We start from the raw sequence: 19,833 nt of genomic DNA on the forward strand, positions 1-19,833 counted from the left end.
TCTTGTTCTTGAGTAAAAGTAGAAGTACTCAGATCTTGTACTTGAGTAAAAGGAGAAGTACTCAGATATTTTACTTGAGTAAAAGGAGAAGTACCAGAGTATAGGAATATTCTGTTACAGTAAAAGTCCTGCATTCAAAATGTTCCTCAAGTAAAAGTAGAAAAGTATTATCATCAAAATATAGTTAAAGTAGCGACAGTAAAAGTAGTGATTGTGCAGATTGGTCCATTTCAGAATAATATATATGATATGTTTTATAATGATTGATCATTAAAGTGTTCTCAAAGCTGGTAAAGGTGCAGCTAGTTTGAATGACTTTGTATACTGCAGGGTAGCTTGTGAATTTACTCCAGGTGGAACTAAAGTCTGATTTAACACTTGATTATATTTCACATCATTCATCCACATCTGTAAAGTCACTAAAGGTATTAAATACATGTAGTGGAGTAAAAGTACACCATTTACTTGTAACTTGTAGTGGAGTAAAAGTATGAATGCAGGACTTTTACTTCTAACAGAGTATTCATACACTGTGGTACTTCTACTTTGACTCAAGTACAAGATCTGAGTACTTATTCCACCTCTGATTGGTTGAAATAATCCTCCTTACAATTCCCTGCTACGTCAGTTATTCTCATGTTTTATTTTGAAAAACTTCTCCCGGAAGTAGTATGGAACCTTTTCACTCATGCATTAGCTGACAGAAGTGCCTCCCTGCTCCCGAGGAGAAGAGCAACAAAGTCCCACCATGGCTGTTTTGTGGAATAAATTGTGACAACTACCGACAAGATGATGAACGACATCATAGAGGAACCGGAGAAGGACACCCTGCTGGAGCCGCAAGTCTTCCCGGTAATGTCTGCTAAAGATAGCTAACGCTAACTTGTACATAGAAACTGGGAGGCTAGTTGAAGACGGTTTTTATGAATGGGCGTAGTGGCCAAATGGCAGTACTACAACTTCAAGGATGTCACTGGTATAAAAACAGCTATATTACAGCAGCAAACTGAAGTATAATAATTAATAAAGCACGATGAATAATTAAATCCTGGCAAGTTATGTGGAACAACGACACAAAAGCTAAAGTTTATAATAAAACTCAGACTGCGCATGCGCCTTGGGCTTATATCCGGGTACTTTCTGAACCTACACTCGCTCTATTTTTGGCTTCAAGCGCCACTGAGCAACTCTCATAGGAATGAACGCCTCTGTCTCTTTATACATCCATAGGCTAGCTGCTAGCTGATTAGCTTAGCCTGGGATTTTGACAGTTGTTTATATTAGTCGTGTTTACAAAATGAAGTGTTTCTCTTTTTCGTAAAACAATGCTAAGATTGAGTTTGATTGACATTAAGTGACATTATATAGTTGGCCCATAAACACCTACAGTGTTATCGTTTCTTATTCCATAAACAGAACTGCTGGGGACATCTGGAGGAGTTTTCACTTTTTTTAGAGACAGTTATGGAGTAACTTATGTAGAAGTGGAAGAACTAATTGGATTTCTAACTTAAGTAAAAGTAGCTTAATAGAAAACATGCTATGTTATAAGTAAAAGTCCTGAATTAAAAAAGTATTGCCTCCAAATTAAGTACTAAAAGTACTTGTATACTGTAGGCGCATTCACACCGCAGTACTTTTCCCACAAAGGTTCATGAGAACTTAGTTCTCTTTAGTTCTCATGAACTAAGTACAGATCGCGTTCACACCGGAATAAGTTCCTGGGGAAGGATTAGGCAAATGAAGCCGCTGACGTCACTTCTTCTACTTCTGATTTGGGTTTACTGGCAGGCCGCAAACAACTTCACGGCGTATATTGCCACCCGGAGTCCCCGGACGGAAGTCCCCGGAGTTGGGGACTGGCTTCAGATTCATTTTGTAAAAAGCACTTTGAGCTGCACGTGTTGTATGAAAAGTGCTATATAAATAATGCTTTATTATTATGATTATTTAGCTGCCAAACATATATTAATGTACAGATTGTTCTCAATTCCTCCGTCCTCAGGGACCCAGTAATGGCACCAGACCTAAAACAGCTGACGGAGGCATCCGGCCAGTGGAGAAAAGAGGACCTTACATCATGTCGAGAGCTCCAGCAATACACCTCAAACTACGTGAGTAACTCTATTAACTATTATATAACGCCTGTGTGTTGGTCAGATTATAATGGTTGTTATTGTGGGGGAAACTTCTGAAGCAATTGGAAACAGGACTCGGAGAGACACGAGGAGAGCTTTCTTTAGTTGAAAGCCCAGTGGCGATCTGTTCATCTGTCATACTGATCATACAGTCAATAACTTTGTTGTTATTAGCATCTGGTTAGCTAGCTATGCTAACGAATATAAGAAGCTTTTTCTACAACCAGTGAGGTAAAGGCACATCTTTATATGATCATTATAGTTATAAAAAAATAAGAGAATGAAGTAAACAGGTATAAAATACTATATGACAGTAAAATAAAGTTGTTATTAATAAACAAGAATACAGTTTGAAAGGGGAGTGATTTGTAAATATCCATAAAGAGAAATAAAATCTGTTTACAGTTCTGTTTCATATGGGTGTTGAGATATGTATCCATAGATCTCCTAATGTTGCTCTCAAAGTGCACCAGATTGATGCTTTTAACTTCAACATTTAAAAACAAATCTTCCTGGGGGAGCATGCACCCCGGACCCCCCTAGAGCAGGTTAGGTCCACCCCCCACTTAAATCATGTTTACATGGATAGGAAACTAAATACATTTGCACACATCTTGTGTCCATATCTTTCTGTTTTGGTGGTCATGCCACACCGTGCACGTGAATGCATGCGCGAGTCATGGTAAGATATCTGGATTAAGAGGTTGCTTTTTCTTTGCACAGCATGAAAGAAAGGCCAAATGAATGGGCTGTGATTTTTGTATTTTTAAGCAGAGGTCAATAATTTGTACGGCCCTCGGAGGATGTTGAAAAAATTGAAATGGCCCTTGAGAGGAAAAAGGTTCCCCACCCCTGCCTTAAGGACTACAAATATGGCCTCTTTCAGGTTAAAAGTGCCACTTATGATCCTGAAAATGTCAGAATTGGATTCAACATCCTCAATAACCCCCCAAAACACTCCTAAATTGTTTTCTATGTGCTGGAAACCCGTACTTTACATTTCTATCTTAAAAAATGGGGTACTCAACATTTCTGGGTTCACAACAGGACTCCAAACTAGACTAAAAACACACGTCTGTTTATTTTCCACAGAGAAACACAGGGAGATGGCGAGGAAAGCCCTGAAGAAGAAAGCTCTTTCTCCAGGACCCCCTGTGGTGCATCAGCCCCGACAAGGAGCCAAGAGGTGAGGAGACGTTTGAAGATTACATTACATTTCATTTAGCTGACACTTTTATCCAAAGCAACTGACAATAAGTGCATTCAACCGTGAAGAGACCAACTCAAAAAGCAAGAGTCCTGCAGATACACTTCCTGTCTATAACCCTAACCAGATTAAAAGCTACTGCATTAGCATCACTTCAATCCAAATGCTTTTCGAAGTGGTACGTACAGAAGTTAAAGGGGACCTATTATGCAAAATGCACTTTTTTATGTCTTTTTTACATAAATATGTGTCCCCGGTGTGTCAGGGAACTCACCAAGTGTCAAAAAACAAAACGCTGTAGTACATATGCCGGGCCTGTAAGTGGCGCTGTAGTCTGCGACAAAAGCAGCGAAGTAGACTTCCCGCGCATGGTTGCCCTTCTGTTTATTCTCCGCTGTGGACGCTCTGGCTCTTTTTCTCCCTCCCCGAGGCAAGCGTTTGCTCCGGCTGTAATTCTCTCCGGTAGTCCACCAGCAGATGACAAACACCCACCTCTCCGCCTCTTCCAAGGGACGAGAGGACCGTGCAGCAGAGTTTCAGTTAGATTTTTCGCCGGTCAACATGTCCGTTAAAGTTTAAATCTTCCGGACAAAATTAGAAAAGTGCCGGTCAGAGGTCTTCTTTGTTATTTATTGAGCTTTAAAACAAATTGATAACGACTCTATATAATAATATAAGAATACAAAACGGAGCGTCTCTTTTCCTCCCCCTCTTCTGAGAGCCCAGCAGCTGATATCTGAGCAGGAGAGGCGGGGAGAGGCGGGGCTATTTCTTCGTTATCAGGACATGATCGTATAGGCGTAGACACAGAGCCGTTTGCCCCCCCAGAGCGTTTCGTTTGCAGATCTACCCACCTAGGGACCCGTTATCGTTATCGTTATCGTTTTCTGCGTTTCCGTGTCGGCCTCGTGTGGCCGAACCGTCTATCTGATAGAGAACTGTAGCGGATACGACCGTTATCGTCCTCTCGTATTCACAGCAAGCATGGTAACATGACGCTCGTGCCGGGGCCGTGCCACGCCCCCCTCTTCTGCAGGGGGGCGTGGTCAGCTGCAGCTCATTTGCCACAGAATCAGCCCTTGCAAAAACAGGGCTGAAAAAGAGCAAATAGAGCGAAATGAGGCATGGCTAAAATGCATGATCTGTTTGGTATTTTGAAAAAAAACTTCACAGACATGTTTTATATAGGTATGGCCCTACAATATATGTATCAAATATAGCATGATAGGTCCACTTTAAAGCAGAATCAGTCTGTTTGGAACAGGGCTGTAATAGAGGGGTATGAGCAGTATGAGGCATGGCTACAATGATAATCAAGTTTTACACATCGCAGAAATCAGCACAACCTCAGGTAATGTTATATGTTACTCATTAAAGACTTCTATACACTATAATGGGGGATATTTGCCCATAAAACAAAAAAACGACTAAAAACGGAGCTTGAATTTGTAACTTAAACAGAACTTCGAACCATAATATTGAAAAAAAACATCCAACACAGAAAATTGCACACAGTTGTTGGGATTGTGCCAGAAGTGATTAGAAGCTTCTAACTTCTTCTGTTCATGAGTTATGCTTTGAAGATGACGTGATATTTGGGACCGTGGGTCTCAGAGGGTTAACGATGTTTGTTTTGCACGATTTTTAAAACATTTTCTGGTTTCTTCTTCCAGGACGGTGAAGTATAACAAGGGCTACGCTGCTCTGAGTCAACATGCTGAGGACAGTTTAGTGGCTCTGGACTCAGACAGGTGAGGTTCACAGGGTTCAATTCCTACTGAAGGCAGTCACCTGAACCCAGAGAGGGCAAAGTACACATCCTTTACTCAAGTAGAAGTACAGATACTCGTGTTTAAAAACACTCTGGTGAAAGTAGAAGTACTGACTAAACTTCTTTACTCAAGTCAAAGTAAAGAGGGCTTTGAAATGTACTTCAGTAAAAAGTACCCATAACTAGCAGCTGTTTTAAAGAGTACCTGACCTCCCTTTATATTAATAGAACAATAATGTCATTGTTAGCTAATGAATGTTTCCATGCTGAACAACGGCAACATGACAACGTTTTCATTGGTCCCTCTTCTTTAGAGAAGACCAGGAAATGATGGATACACGGATCGTGTTCAAATCAATAGGCACGCAATGACTCTAAATAATAATGATCACGCCACCAAACACACATTCAAACTAAAGGAACCAGCCTGTTTGGGAAATGTGAGAAGTAGAAAGTACAGGTATTTGTGTTCAACATGTAAGAAGTAGAAAGTACAGTGTTCAACATGTAAGAAGTAGAAAGTACAGGTATTTGGGTTCAACATGTGAGAAGTAGAAAGTACAGGTATTTGTGTTCAACATGTAAGAAGTAGAAAGTACAGGTATTTGGGTTCAACATGTAAGAAGTAGAAAGTACAGGTATTTGTGTTCAACATGTAAGAAGTAGAAAGTACAGGTATTTGTGTTCAACATGTAAGAAGTAGAAAGTACAGGTATTTGGGTTCAACATGTAAGAAGTAGAAAGTACAGGTATTAGTGTTCAACATGTAAGAAGTAGAAAGTACAGGTATTTGTGTTCAACATGTAAGAAGTAGAAAGTACAGGTATTTGTGTTCAACATGTAAGAAGTAGAAAGTACAGGTATTTGTGTTCAACATGTAAGAAGTAGAAAGTACAGGTATTTGTGTTCAACATGTAAGAAGTAGAAAGTACAGGTATTTGTGTTCAACATGTAAGAAGTAGAAAGTACAGGTATTTGTGTTCAACATGTAAGAAGTAGAAAGTACAGGTATTTGTGTTCAACATGTAAGAAGTAGAAAGTACAGGTATTTGGGTTCAACATGTAAGAAGTAGAAAGTACAGGTATTAGTGTTCAACATGTAAGAAGTAGAAAGTACAGGTATTTGTGTTCAACATGTAAGAAGTAGAAAGTACAGGTATTAGTGTTCAACATGTAAGAAGTAGAAAGTACAGGTATTTGTGTTCAACATGTAAGAAGTAGAAAGTACAGGTATTTGTGTTCAACATGTAAGAAGTAGAAAGTTCAGGTATTTGTGTTCAAAATGTAAGAAGTAGAAAGTACAGGTATTTGTGTTCAAAATGTAAGAAGTAGAAAGTACAGGTATTTGTGTTCAACATGTAAGAAGTAGAAAGTACAGGTATTAGTGTTCAACATGTAAGAAGTAGAAAGTACAGGTATTTGTGTTCAAAATGTAAGAAGTAGAAAGTACAGGTATTTGTGTTCAACATGTAAGAAGTAGAAAGTACAGGTATTAGTGTTCAACATGTAAGAAGTAGAAAGTACAGGTATTTGTGTTCAAAATGTAAGAAGTAGAAAGTACAGGTATTTGTGTTCAACATGTAAGAAGTAGAAAGTACAGGTATTTGTGTTCAAAATGTAAGAAGTAGAAAGTACAGGTATTTGTGTTCAACATGTAAGAAGTAGAAAGTACAGGTATTTGTGTTCAAAATGTAAGAAGTAGAAAGTACAGGTATTTGGGTTCAACATGTAAGAAGTAGAAAAAATAACGATAGCCCCGCCTCTGCTGCTCACTGCTGTAGCATGGCCAGTAGCTACTGCTAGTGCTACTGCTAATGACCATGCTACAGATGTTAGTGCAACATCTACAGCTCCTCTACCACAACCATCAGCAACAAGTGGACATGGAGAATTACATGAACCACTACATGTTGCTAAATCCACCGCGGGGCATAAACAGAAGGGTAGCCATGGCAACATTGCTCCGGGGTCTTCTTCGCTGCTTTTGGTGTATTTTGTGGCGGAAGTTACAGTGCCACTTACAGTCCCAGCATATGTACTACAGCGTGTCCAGCGGTCTCGTTTGAACAGACACGTTAAATGAAACGAATGCATGTGAACGGAAGACTTTTTTGAAAACGCATACTGTGCATAAACGCAAACGTTCCCGTGTAAAAGCAGCCTTAGCTTGGTCCTGAAGGAGACGGGAGGCGAAATGGGTGGAGGAGGGTTGCGTATTGTCACCTGAAATGACAGCTGACAGAGGGAAGAGCAGATATAAAGGGATTAGCGGGAGCTATGATAGGCTTGTGAGAATGGAGAGAGGAGAGATTGGTTAGCTGGGGAGTGACACCCGATCACTTAATGAGGGAGGAGAGAGGATTGAAATGACATGTAATATGAATGAAGAGCTTGGTCTTCCTGATTGAACTTGCGCTGAGCTTTCATTTGGTTTTGTTGTACCATGCAAAGAGCTGGCTGTAAACAGGCGACTCCAAATTGCATTTTGCACTCAAAGGATACTCCTTAAATGTTTTTCTAAACAAACATAAAGACTTTCTTGGTCTTTTTGGGCTGATAGAGGAACCCTAAGGGATTAGAAATCACCTTAACTCACATTTTATTCCACATGTTTGAGAGATGTAGTGTTTGTTTAGTTCTTTATTGGAGAAAAGAGGGATTTAAATCCACTTTAATCAGACAACACTTTGATACATTAAGAGAGTCTTTCCATACATTCCTAATTCTTTTGACGCACTCCCGTATTTGATTTTGTATTTAATATATATATAATCCTTGAGTTATTAAGACTGTAAGGTGCTTTTTTTTGTTTACATTTGAGGCAGTGTGACTTCCTTTTGGGAGAGTTTTGATGTAGGAACACTGTTTGATTGAGTTCTCTGTGTTTTTGAGATTAAAACATAATAAACCAAAACAAAAAGCTCCTAAAAACCTGCATTTTATCAGAAAATCCTCCATTTAAAAAACAATGTCATATTGTGTCCTTGGGCAAGACACTTCACCTGAACTTGCTCCTGTGGGTATTGTCCACAGTAGACCATTACATGTATGATCTGTATGTGTAATGTGTATTTGTAAAGCGCTTTGAGTCATTGATAAAGCGCTTTAATAAATATAAGGATTATTATTATTATTATTATTATATTGGAATAATTTGAAGTACATCAGTGTGTTTGAAGACGGATTTAAAGAACTTCCTGCTTGTCTTCACAGTGACGAGGAGATAGATTTTGAGCAGTACTCTTCGGGATACTCTTCAGCCGAGGTGAGTTCTCCTTCAGATGCTTTCACATATTTCCCTCACGATGCAGTCGAACTGGCCAAGTGACTATGAGTGTGTTTCCTGTTCATGCTAATATGTTCAAAGATGGGCTTCATTTCTCTATTTGCATCTTTGTGACTTCTGTGCAATCCATCCCTTTGTCAGCACACGGTTTCTGCACGGTGTAAAACTGGTTCATTATTTTAAGATTGTTTTTGTCTGACAGTCGCAACACCACATTATACATATATAAAAAAGTATTTAGATCCTTTACTGAAGTAAAAGTATAACTAATTATATTTAAAAAGTACATTAGATGTCACTTGTTAGACTTTTATATATTTAAAGTGTGTTGTTTTTATGAATTTTTACTGTTATCCAAAGCGACTTACATACACTCAATACTGTGGAGTACAATCCCCTCAGGAGCAATTTAGGGGAAAGTGTTATCAATGTTGAGTCAATTAAAAAAACACTGTGTTGATTAGAAGTGCAGTACTGCATCATAACATATCACCACTGTGCATGAAACCAGTCACACACACACACACACACACACACACACACACACACACACACACCCACACACACCCACACACACCCTGCTCAGATATGGAGTCGGGTGGTTTTCCCGGCCGTTTAGCAGAAATCAGTCTTTCTTGTTTCCTCACATTACTGTAGAAGTAACTAGAATGTGTACTTAACCCTTGTGCCCTCCTCGGGCATTTTTGTACATTTTTCCTGACTTTTTTTCTTTGATTTGGTGTTCATATCAGCTGTGTTACAGCTTTTGGCATGGATTTTTGCAAGAAGTCTTCTTTTGAGTCAAATTTTTGAAATCCAATGTCGTTTACTCTTACATGTTTTGTATACTCTCGTGATGCATTTTGCACCCTCTGGACCCCTTCGTGGCAAAAATGTACACGCTCATAGAAACTGCTATTAAATCATCATACATCAATATTTTATTAAACTTTTTTTTCCATGAATCACTTGAACAACTTCTAACGTGCTCAAAACTACCAAACATCCAATAATTTTCAGGATTTTAACCCTTTAAATGCCTGTTTCATTATTTGAATTATTTAATTTCTCTTTAAAAAAAAAAGACAAAAAATGAATTTCTTTCAACATAATAATTAGTAGAGGGATGAAACTTTGGTGGTTATTAGAGTCTGGGATGTGTCAAAGATTAGCAACAAAATTGATTTCACTGCATTATTAATTTTTACGTAGTGTCAGATACTACCTCTGGACACCTTCGTGGCAAAAATGTACACGCCCAAAACAACTTCTATTAAATCATCATACATCAATATCTTTTTCTACTTTTTTTTCATGAATCACATAAACAACTTCTCACGTACTCCAAACTACCAAACATTCAATCATTGTCAGGATTTTAACCCTTTAAATGCCTGTTTCATTATTTTAATTATTTCATTTCTCTTTAAAAAAAAAAGACAAAAAATGAATTTCTTTCAATATAATAATAATTAGTAGAGGGATGAAACTTTGGTGGTTATTAGAGTCTTGGATGTGTCAAAGATTAGCAACAAAATTGATTTGACTGCATTATTAATTTTTATGTAGTGTCAGATACTACCTCTGGACACCTTTGTGGCAAAAATGTACACGCCCAAAACAACTGCTATTAAATCATCATACATCAATATCTTTTTCTACTTTTTTTTCATGAATCACATATACAACTTCTAACATACTCCAAACTACCAAACATTCAATCATTGGCAGGATTTTAACCCTTTAAATGCCTGTTTCATTATTTTAATTATTTCATTTCTCTCAAAAATGCCTCATTGACTTCCATTCAGACCACATTTGTTGATCTCACTGCCATTGCAGTATAAAACCATGCATTTTGTAATGTCAGCATTTCATTTAGAAGAAAAGTAGTGATATTTGATATTTCTACTCTATTCCAACAGATTACACAAGTTTCCGTGTAGGCCGATGCATTAAATTCTTACATTTTTGCCAGTTATATTATGGAGCCGTGTGACTACCAGGGGGCCCCGAGAGTGGTGTGTGTGTGTGTGTATGTATGTATATGTATGTGCGTGTGTGTGTGTGTGTGTGTGTGTGTGTGTCATTTCCAGCAGCAGACTAGCAGGTCCTGCAGCATGTGACCTGGTGCTCTCAGGTGATAGAACAACAATTTTTTAGGCCTGTGCACAACCAGCACACACCTCTCCTCCCTCTCCGTGTGTGTGTGTGTGAGAATCTGTAAGCATGCACAGATCATTTCATGGGAACAAAAGGCCATCTTTTGAGGGATGTGTTTGATGTGTCTTTGAAGAGCTGCTTGATTACTCAAAAACAAAAAACAACTGTTAGTGTGTTTATGCACCTGGCTGCCAAAGATAAACATGCAGTTTGACCAAGGGCTTATTTCATTAGTGAGCAGAGAAGGAGAAAGACCTGGAGCAAAGAGAAGGAACTCAAATGAAGAAGCTTTTCAGTGCAGAAGAGACTTCAGAAATAATCTTGCAGCCTTCTTCTGCCAGCGAGCTGCAGGACTCATCTGAAGAAGACACAAGGTTCGAGGGGGGGTCTGACACAGAATGCTCTCTGGAGTCCAGCATTTCTTTGAGTTCCTCTGACCCTTCATCTGAAAGTGGAGAGGACACTGAGGGTCCGGCCCACCATCCACCACCACGGGGGGCTTTCTTCTCACAATCTGTGAGGACACCCTGGTTTTCCCCAGCTCCTGGGAGAACGACCTCCGTTCTTCTCTGTCCCCTCACTGTGGGTCGGACCCTCAGTGTCCTCTCCACTTTCAGATGAAGGGTCAGAGGAACTCAAAGAAATGCTGGACTCCAGAGAGCATTCAGTGTCAGACCCCAGAGAGCATTCAGTGTCAGACCCCAGAGAGCATTCAGTGTCAGACCCCAGAGAGCATTCAGTGTCAGACCCCAGCTCGAACCTTGTGTCTTCTTCAGATGAGTCCTGCAGCTCGCTGGCAGAAGAAGGCTGCAAGATTATTTCTGAAGTCTCTTCTGCACTGAAAAGCTTCTTCATTTGAGTTCCTTCTCTTTGCTCCAGGTCTTTCTCCTTCTCTGCTCACTAATGAAATAAGCCCTTGGTCAAACTGCATGTTTATCTTTGGCAGCCAGGTGCATAAACACACTAACAGTTGTTTTTTGTTTTTGAGTAATCAAGCAGCTCTTCAAAGACACATCAAACACATCCCTCAAAAGATGGCCTTTTTTTTCTCCCATGAAATGATCTGTGCATGCTTACAGATTCTCACATACACACGGAGAGGGAGGAGAGGTGTGTGCTGGTTGTGCACAGGCCTAAAAAATTGTTGTTCTATCACCTGAGAGCACCAGGTCACATGCTGCAGGACCTGCTAGTCTGCTGCTGGAAATGACACACACACACGCACATATACACACACACACACACACACGCACACGCACACGCACACGCACACATACACACACACACACATACACACACACACACACACACACACCACTCTCGGGGCCCCCTGGTAGTCACACGGCTCCATAATATAACTGGCAAAAATGTAAGAATTTAATGCATCGGCCTACAGTGGGAAAATGGTGGAATCTGTGGGAATAGAGTAGAAATATCAAATATCACTACTTTTCTTCTAAATGAAATGCTGACATTACAAAATGCATGGTTTTATACTGCAATGGCAATGAGATCAACAAATGTGGTCTGAATGGAAGTCAATGAGGCATTTTTTAGATAAATGAAATAATGAAAATAATGAAACAGGCGTTTAAAGGGTTAAAATCGAAACCGAAAATGGTAGTTTTGAGTATGTTAGAAGTTGTATATGTGATTCATGAAAAAAAAAGTAGAAAAATATATTGATGTATGATGATTTAATAGCAGTTATTATGGGCGTGTACATTTTTGCCACGAAGGTGTCCAAAGGTAGTATCTGACACTACGTACAAAATAATAATGCAGTGAAATCAATTTTGTTGCTAATCTTTGACACATCCCAGACTCTAATAACCACCAAAGTTCCATCCCTCTATTAATTATTATATTGAAAAATAATTATGTTTTGTGTTTTTTCGTAAGAAAAAATGAAATAATTCAAATAATTAAACAGGCATTTAAAGGGTTAAAATCCAGAAAATTATTGAATGTTTGGTAGTTTTGAGTACGTTATAAGTTGTTTAAGTGATTCATGAAAAAAAAAGTAGAAAGAAATGTTGATGTATGATGATTTAGTAGCAGTTATTATGGGCGTGTACATTTTTGCCACGAAGGGGTCGAAAGGTTGAAAATTCGAGGAGGGCACAAGGGTTAAACCAATCCTAAAGGAGGGCTTCAGTCTCAAGCTTTTCCATCCATATGTATTGCTGATCGCTGTAAGTAGTGTACGCTGTGTTCTCCATAACAACATCCTCTTCATTTGTTATTTCCTCTGTGTCTTTCAGGACAAAGCCGGCCCCCACAAAGAGATCTACCCGTACCTGATCCAGGAGCTGCAGCCCACGCTGTCAGAGCTCGGCATCTCCACTCCAGAACAGCTCGGCATGGACAAGTTATAGACCCTCCAGGTGACGATGCTCTCATTACAACATGTGTTTTTAGCACATCTCTGCACACGTGTCTCAGGGACAGTTTCACCCCAGAAATGACTCTACATCAGGGGTCTCCAAACCTCAGCAGATAAAGAAAGTATAATGGAATACGGCCCACAAATGAAACTTGTGCTCGTCTTATATTGTACTTCTTAAATATATATGTACAAATATATTACACAGTAGTATTCATGTGTTAATGAGACCACTTTTCTAATAAAGCTGGAAACATTTTCTAACAAATCTTAGTTGATAAGAAAAAGCCCAATGACTTATTTCCATAACAAGCTTGAAACACACCGTTCCTATTCCTCCTTATTTTAATCAATCTGAAGCTTCTGTTTTAAGGGATGAGCTGCCAACACTCACGAGCATCACTTACCTACATTTGATTGGTTTTGCTAACTTATAAATGAACTTATGAGGCAATGAACCTCTACTGAGGGGCCCAGCCCTTCGTATATGTTTCTGTATGTGGCCCTCGGTGAAAAAGATTTGGCCACCCCTGCTCTATTTACTAATTACTCTTCTTTGTAACTCACTTTTTAAATCGGTTTCAATCAATGTGTTGGAGTCAGTTTCCCACGGTTACTGAAATCTGCCCTTTAAATGTCTGCCTTTGACATTTTGAAACACACACAGTGGCGTTTTTATATGTACAAAAGTGGAGGGGCACGAACAACTTAGATGTGTATAGCTTCTGGTGCTTTTTTAAACACGTAAACAAATAGCTGTAGGCTATCCGTGGTTCTGATCGAGAGAGAGGGGGGGGGGGACACAGACACTCATCACGAGGTCACAATATCAATGGATCCAGCAGAGCAATAGCCTACAGGCAAAACACAGAAGATCAACAAAAGATATGACATCAAACGAACTTACCAAAGCTGAAGTAGAGGGTCAACTTCATTCATTTTCTTTCCTTGTTACTGATTGTAATCGCTATACGCTGCTCTCTCTCGTCCCCTCTTCACAACTACACTTTTCGCGGCACACGTACTTACAGCCAATCAGCTCTGAATTATGAGATGACGTTTGGTGGGGTTGCCAGCACTATGCCCCACCGGTGATTATTTTGTTGCCGCACACATTGAATAGAAAAAGACTCTGAGCATGCGCAGTGTAGTTTTTACAGAACCCATTCACTTTGACAGAGAGAGAGAGGGGCTCGATCGGGGCTTGACCCACATCGCTCAAAACGGCTCAATAGGCACACTGTAGACGCTAAGTAGAAGAACGCAGACTAAAACAGCAATGCACAGACGAATCAGATGATTAAACATGATCTTAACATATATTTGAACATATATTCTTTTTGCATATTTTTGGAATTATTATTATTTTCATGACTTTCTGCTGACACTAGGTGGGGCTGCCCCTGAGGACGAGTCGCCACTGAACACACATGTCTTTCTTCAAAAAGCACGAACCAGTTACTCAAAAAGAAATAGGTGAGAATCCACTCATTAAAACATGTATTTAGCACATCTCTGCACACGTCTCTGCACAGCCCTCCAATTTAAAATATAACACAAGGTAGTCTGTCATATATTCAGTGTGTTATAGAGCAGGGGTGTCCACACTTTTTTCTCCGAGGGCCACATACAGAAAAATATTCGAAGGGCTGGGCCGCTCACTAGAGGTTTATTGGCTCATAAGTGAAGTTATAAGTTAGCTAAACCAATCAAATGTCAGTAAATGATGCTGCAGCCTACATGACAGCTTTCCATAGGGTTTCATTCATTTTGTTAGCAGCTCATTCCTTAAAAGAGAAGCCTCAGATTGCTCATCATAAGAGGAAATAGGAAGGGTCGTTATTTCAATAAGTTATTGGGCTCTTATCAACTTAGATTTGTTAGAACATATTTGTAATTGACTGAAAGTGGGCTCATTAACACATGAACACTACTGTGTAACATGTTTACAGATATATTTAAGAAGTACAATACAAGACAAGCTCAAGTTTCATTTTGTGGGCCGCATGCCATTATACTTTCTGCATTTGGCCCCCGGGCCGTAGTTTGGACATCCCTGTTATAGACCAAACGATTAATAAATAATGAAACATAAGCATTAGTTGCAAAGGAAAGTCAGATTGGTGCATCCAGACAGTCTGAACAGATAGAATGAATGCATGTGCTCTGTTTTATATCACATCAAAGTTAATATCTTTGGGTTTTGGACTGATACGACGACACGTTTAAAGACACCACCATTATGGATTTGATGATCGACATGTCCACACATGTTTTACATAGACTCACATACTTTCAAATACCTCAGTCAGTTTCATCCCACAGGCAGTAAGACTGTTAAACACCTGAGCTCTGTGAAGAACATCCATAACATTCATCTGTCATCTTGCAATCTACTTATTTATATAAATAGTTATCACCGCAATAAACCGTATTTAATTTGGTCTTAATGTACATTATTTAATTTCATATTCTGTTCTTGTACATATTCTATTTACATGTATATAGACTTCTTGCTCTATTTTGTATGTTATTGTATATGTTGCATTGTTGGAGGAGCTCAGGTCAGAAGAATTTCATTCATTTTTCTTTTTTAGAAATCCACATTTCAAGAGAAGTTGAGAAACTGGGATCGACGCTAGGCAAAAAAATACCGACAAACATCTTGATAATTGATTCATCGTTAAGGAAACTGCTATTTGAAGTCTCTAAAATCTAAAAAACGTGCTGTTCACTGGGTGTTATATCAGATCACAGTGAATATCTTTGGGTTTTAGTCTGAGAAATCCACATTTTGAGAGAATTTGAGAAACTGGGATCGATAGTAGACAATCGATCCCAGTTTAATTATGTTACGCCCAGGTCTAGGGGAACCTAGGCGCAGCATAAAGTTGCACTGTCCCCACTTTTCCCACTCCCAAGAACATGGAGGCCGAGACAGAGAATGTCGTTTGGTAAATGTAATTACCAAAATGATTACAAAGAGGAGTAACAAAACCACAAAACAAACAAACCTTTTAACACAAAACTCTTACCTAACGAATGAGAAAAATAAACGTACAGGCTTCTTACCTACTCTAACGTAAAAACAGGAGAAAACGAATTATCCAAAAGAAAAGGGTTTTGCACTCCTGAGAAAAATAAAGCGTGTCTTCAAAGACAGGTAAAGGAGCTTTTCTTTCTACAGTCTCACAACAGAAGAGAAGGACCGGTATACGGTAATAATAGGTACACAGCACCACAGGACAGATATCTGAACGCAATGTGTGTTGGGAGAAGTCAAGTCAAAATACAGACAATTATCTGAATACTTGATTCATCGTTAAGGAAATAGCCACTACTTCATTATATATGTTGCATTGTTGGAGGAGCTCAGGTCAGAAGAATTTCATTGCCATGTCTACACTGTAGCTTTGTGCATATGACAATAAAACCTTAGAGTTTGAACGTCTGCACAGCCTTCTCTTGATAACTGGACTCAAACTCACACTGTACATTTCACATTTATATTCAATCTCATATTTAATAATCCAGTCCTGGCTAAATTAAAGTATATATCTAGTCTTTTCATTTCTCTAATGTTCAATGCCTTGTCTTTTCATGCTGCTGCAACGCAAACATTTCCCACATTGGGATCAATAAAGTTCTTCTTATCTGATCTTATCTTAAAATATACCACACAGTAGTCTGACATATATTCAGTGTTCCAAGTCTTTTAGTTTTTATGTTTTTTAGGTTCTTTTGTATTTAAATGTATATTTTTGACCTCTTTTTGCAACTTATGGTCTGAAGTTGTTTATGTTTGCACCACAATACACCAGAGCTAATCCCTCTGTGTGTACCAGAGGCCTGTACTACGAAGCTGGTTCAATTTAACCTGGATATGTTTGAGTTAGCCGGTTGGCCTAAGCCAAAACATACGCGCTCTCGCTAAACTGTACTACGACGCTGGTTATCAAGTGGATCGCTCAAGCCAGCCGTGTCCTATCTAGTTAGGTGCGCGTTCACATGAAAGGGGTGGTATCTGGAGTATTCGACCAATCACAAACATGGAGAAGCGTACTGACAGCGCAGCGTCATACTTCCTGAATGAAAAGTGAACTTTAATATTAGTCAAATATGAAGAAGTTAAACTTTAAACATCCATGACTTAAACACTTTACCCAGGATAAAAGCCACATAGCTGCACCTGCAAGGTGAATACAGCTGGTAAAAGAAAAAGTGTTTGAATGCGTACATTAACAGGTTTATGAAATCACTGCCCCGTCTAAGACACGATCTGACTTTAATTAGGAGAATTTGACTCGAGTGTTTCGTCAACTTAATGTGTTGCTTAAAATAATACTTCTGCATACAGTATGTGACACTGTGAGTGTTGCACGGCCAGATACGGCTCAAGAAGCTGACTCAAATAAGGAAATATATGATACATTATGATGTGATATGATATGAATGATAATGGGACACATCTACGTCTGCACTCACAGTGCCGCGGACTGTACTTAATGTTACTCTGATCCGGTTACTTATGTCGTGGCAGATATTTAAGTAACCTTTCTTAACGCTAATGTTATAATAGTCAGATTGCTCTGAAGATGGGAGGGGATATTCTATAAATTTTCACGTTCACACAGTCAGTTGATTTTTGCCGGCCGTCTTTCCTGCAACGGCAGTTTTTCTGTATTTCCTCTATCCTCTAATATGAATTGATCGCTTTAAACTCCGCACACGGAGCTCTGATTGGTCAGCAGGCGGTGCTTTCACTGAGTTGATCTCTTAGCCTGCCACCTAACCTGGGGGCTATACTACGAATCAAGATTTTCGTTTAGCAAGCTAACTTCAGGGGTTTCCGGTCCTACGAAGCTGGTTCACTTTTTAGCGGGCTAGATAACTTATTCTGAACGGCTATCCTCCGGAGCAGGATAGGTTCCAGGATAAAAGCACTGCCTGCTGACCAATCAGAGCTCAGTGTGCGGAGTTTAAAGCGATCAATTCATATGACAGGAGGAGAAAGGAAATACAGTTTAAACTGCCGTTGCAGGAAAGACAGCCGGCCAAAATCAACTGACTGTGTGAACGTGAAAATGAATAGAATATCCCCTCCCATCTTCAGAGCAATCTGACTATTATAACATTAGCGTTAAGAAAGCTTACTTAAATATCTGCCACAACATAAGTAACCTACAGTCCGCGGCACTGTAAGTGCAGACGTACCCCATTATCATTCATATCACATGATATCACATCATAATGTATCATATATTTCCTTATCTGAGTCAGCTTCTTGAGCCGTATCTGGCGTGCAACACTCACAGTGTCACATACTGTATGCAGAAGTATTATTTTAAGCAACACATTAAGTTGACACTCGAGTCAAATGTAATTAAAGTCAGATCCACTCGTGTCTTGGACGGGGCAGCAGTGATATCATAAAACTGTTAATGAACGTATTCAAACACTTTTTCTTTTACCAGCTGTATTCACCTTGCAGCTGCAACTATGTGGCTTTTATCCTGGATAAAGTGTTTAAGTCATGGATGTTTAAAGTTTAACGTCTTCATATTTGTCTAATATTAGTTGACTTTTCATTCAGGAAATATATGACGCGCTGCGCTGTCAGTACACGGCTTGTCCATGTTTGTGATTGGTCGAATGCTCCAAATACCACCCCTTTTATGTGAACGCGCACCTAACTAGATAGGACACGGCTTGCGGTCGAGGTGATAGCCAGCGTCGTAGGACAGTTTAGCGAGAGCGTTTTTTTTTTTTGGATTTAGTCAGCCGGATAACTCAAAACATATCCAGGATATGTTGAACTAGATTCGTAGTATACCCCCCTGCTCCGGAGCAGGTTTGCCGCTCAGCATAAGTTACCATGGAAATCTAGCCTGCTAAAAAGAGAACCAGCGTCGTAGGACCGGAAAGCCCGAGATTTCCCTGAATTTAGCCGGCTAAGCGAAAATCCAGCTTCGTAGTACAGGCCTCAGGTGATAAACTTGATTCTGAATTTAGGAAGTTAATGTGTGTTAAAATGTGCAGCAGCTCATGAAGGATATTGACTTCCTCTCATCTGAACATGTCTCCTTCTCCTCTCTCCTCAGGTCCTTGGATGTATAACGAGATGACGATGAGCTCTTCTGATTCCCCACTTTAAATATGTCTATATATTGTTGATCAAATCCATGCTTTCCTGTTGTGTACAAAATGGTGGACCTAATAATAAAGAAACCAATCATTTAAGAACGTGTGTTGTTCTTTTAGTTTTGTATATAAATGCATCATGTTTTCCAAGTTGATCAAATAAACTCATGAATACAAGATTAAAACATAGTTTCTCTATCTTGGTCAAAGTGTTGATGAACCAGTTTGTACCTTTTGGTTTGATGAGCTTCAGGTCACCAGGACTTGCTTTGTTTTTATTTCTGTACTTGGGTACATTTCTACGCTGAAGGATTTTAATTCTGCTCTCTGCAATGAGCAAAAAACGCATTGGTGGCTAAATATATTTGACTAAATATACACTGTAATTAAAAAAGTATTTCCTTATCCATAATTACTCGTGACATATTGCATAGTTATGATATACCCCTGTTCTTTGGAAACAATATACATAAGAAACAAGACTTTAAATCCATATTTATTCTATAAGAACTGCAGTGAGTGCATATTTGAGTTGTGTTGTATTTGTTAACACGACTAAAGTACAATGATTTGCTTCTGAATATGAAATAGAAACCTTGCAGACAGGTGTTTGCCCCTCTTTGCTCTTCTCTTCACCACCAGATGGCGACAGGAGCCTGGATATCTGTTTCTTTCTCATAAGCAGTAAGTTGTACCAAAGCCCTAGAACTGAAAGAGTTGCAACAGCGGAAGTCCAAAATG

The 19,833-nt window shown here is 39.3% G+C and overlaps 1 protein-coding gene across 1 annotated transcript; it reads left to right on the top strand.

Moving 5' to 3' along the window:
- Positions 1-665: 665 nt before the first annotated feature.
- On the top strand, positions 666-19,191 carry LOC117472333 (protein FAM219B-like). Its single transcript, XM_034117479.1, has 7 exons — positions 666-852; positions 2,006-2,114; positions 3,231-3,324; positions 5,019-5,096; positions 8,330-8,381; positions 12,830-12,952; positions 19,053-19,191. Exons 1-6 carry the CDS (start codon positions 790-792, stop codon positions 12,941-12,943), a joined length of 510 nt encoding a protein of 169 aa, XP_033973370.1. The 5' UTR covers positions 666-789; the 3' UTR covers positions 12,944-12,952; positions 19,053-19,191.
- The last annotated feature ends 642 nt before the right edge of the window (positions 19,192-19,833 follow it).

This window comes from Trematomus bernacchii, unplaced genomic scaffold (genome assembly GCF_902827165.1).
Source record: "Trematomus bernacchii unplaced genomic scaffold, fTreBer1.1, whole genome shotgun sequence".
NCBI lineage: Eukaryota > Metazoa > Chordata > Actinopteri > Perciformes > Nototheniidae > Trematomus > Trematomus bernacchii.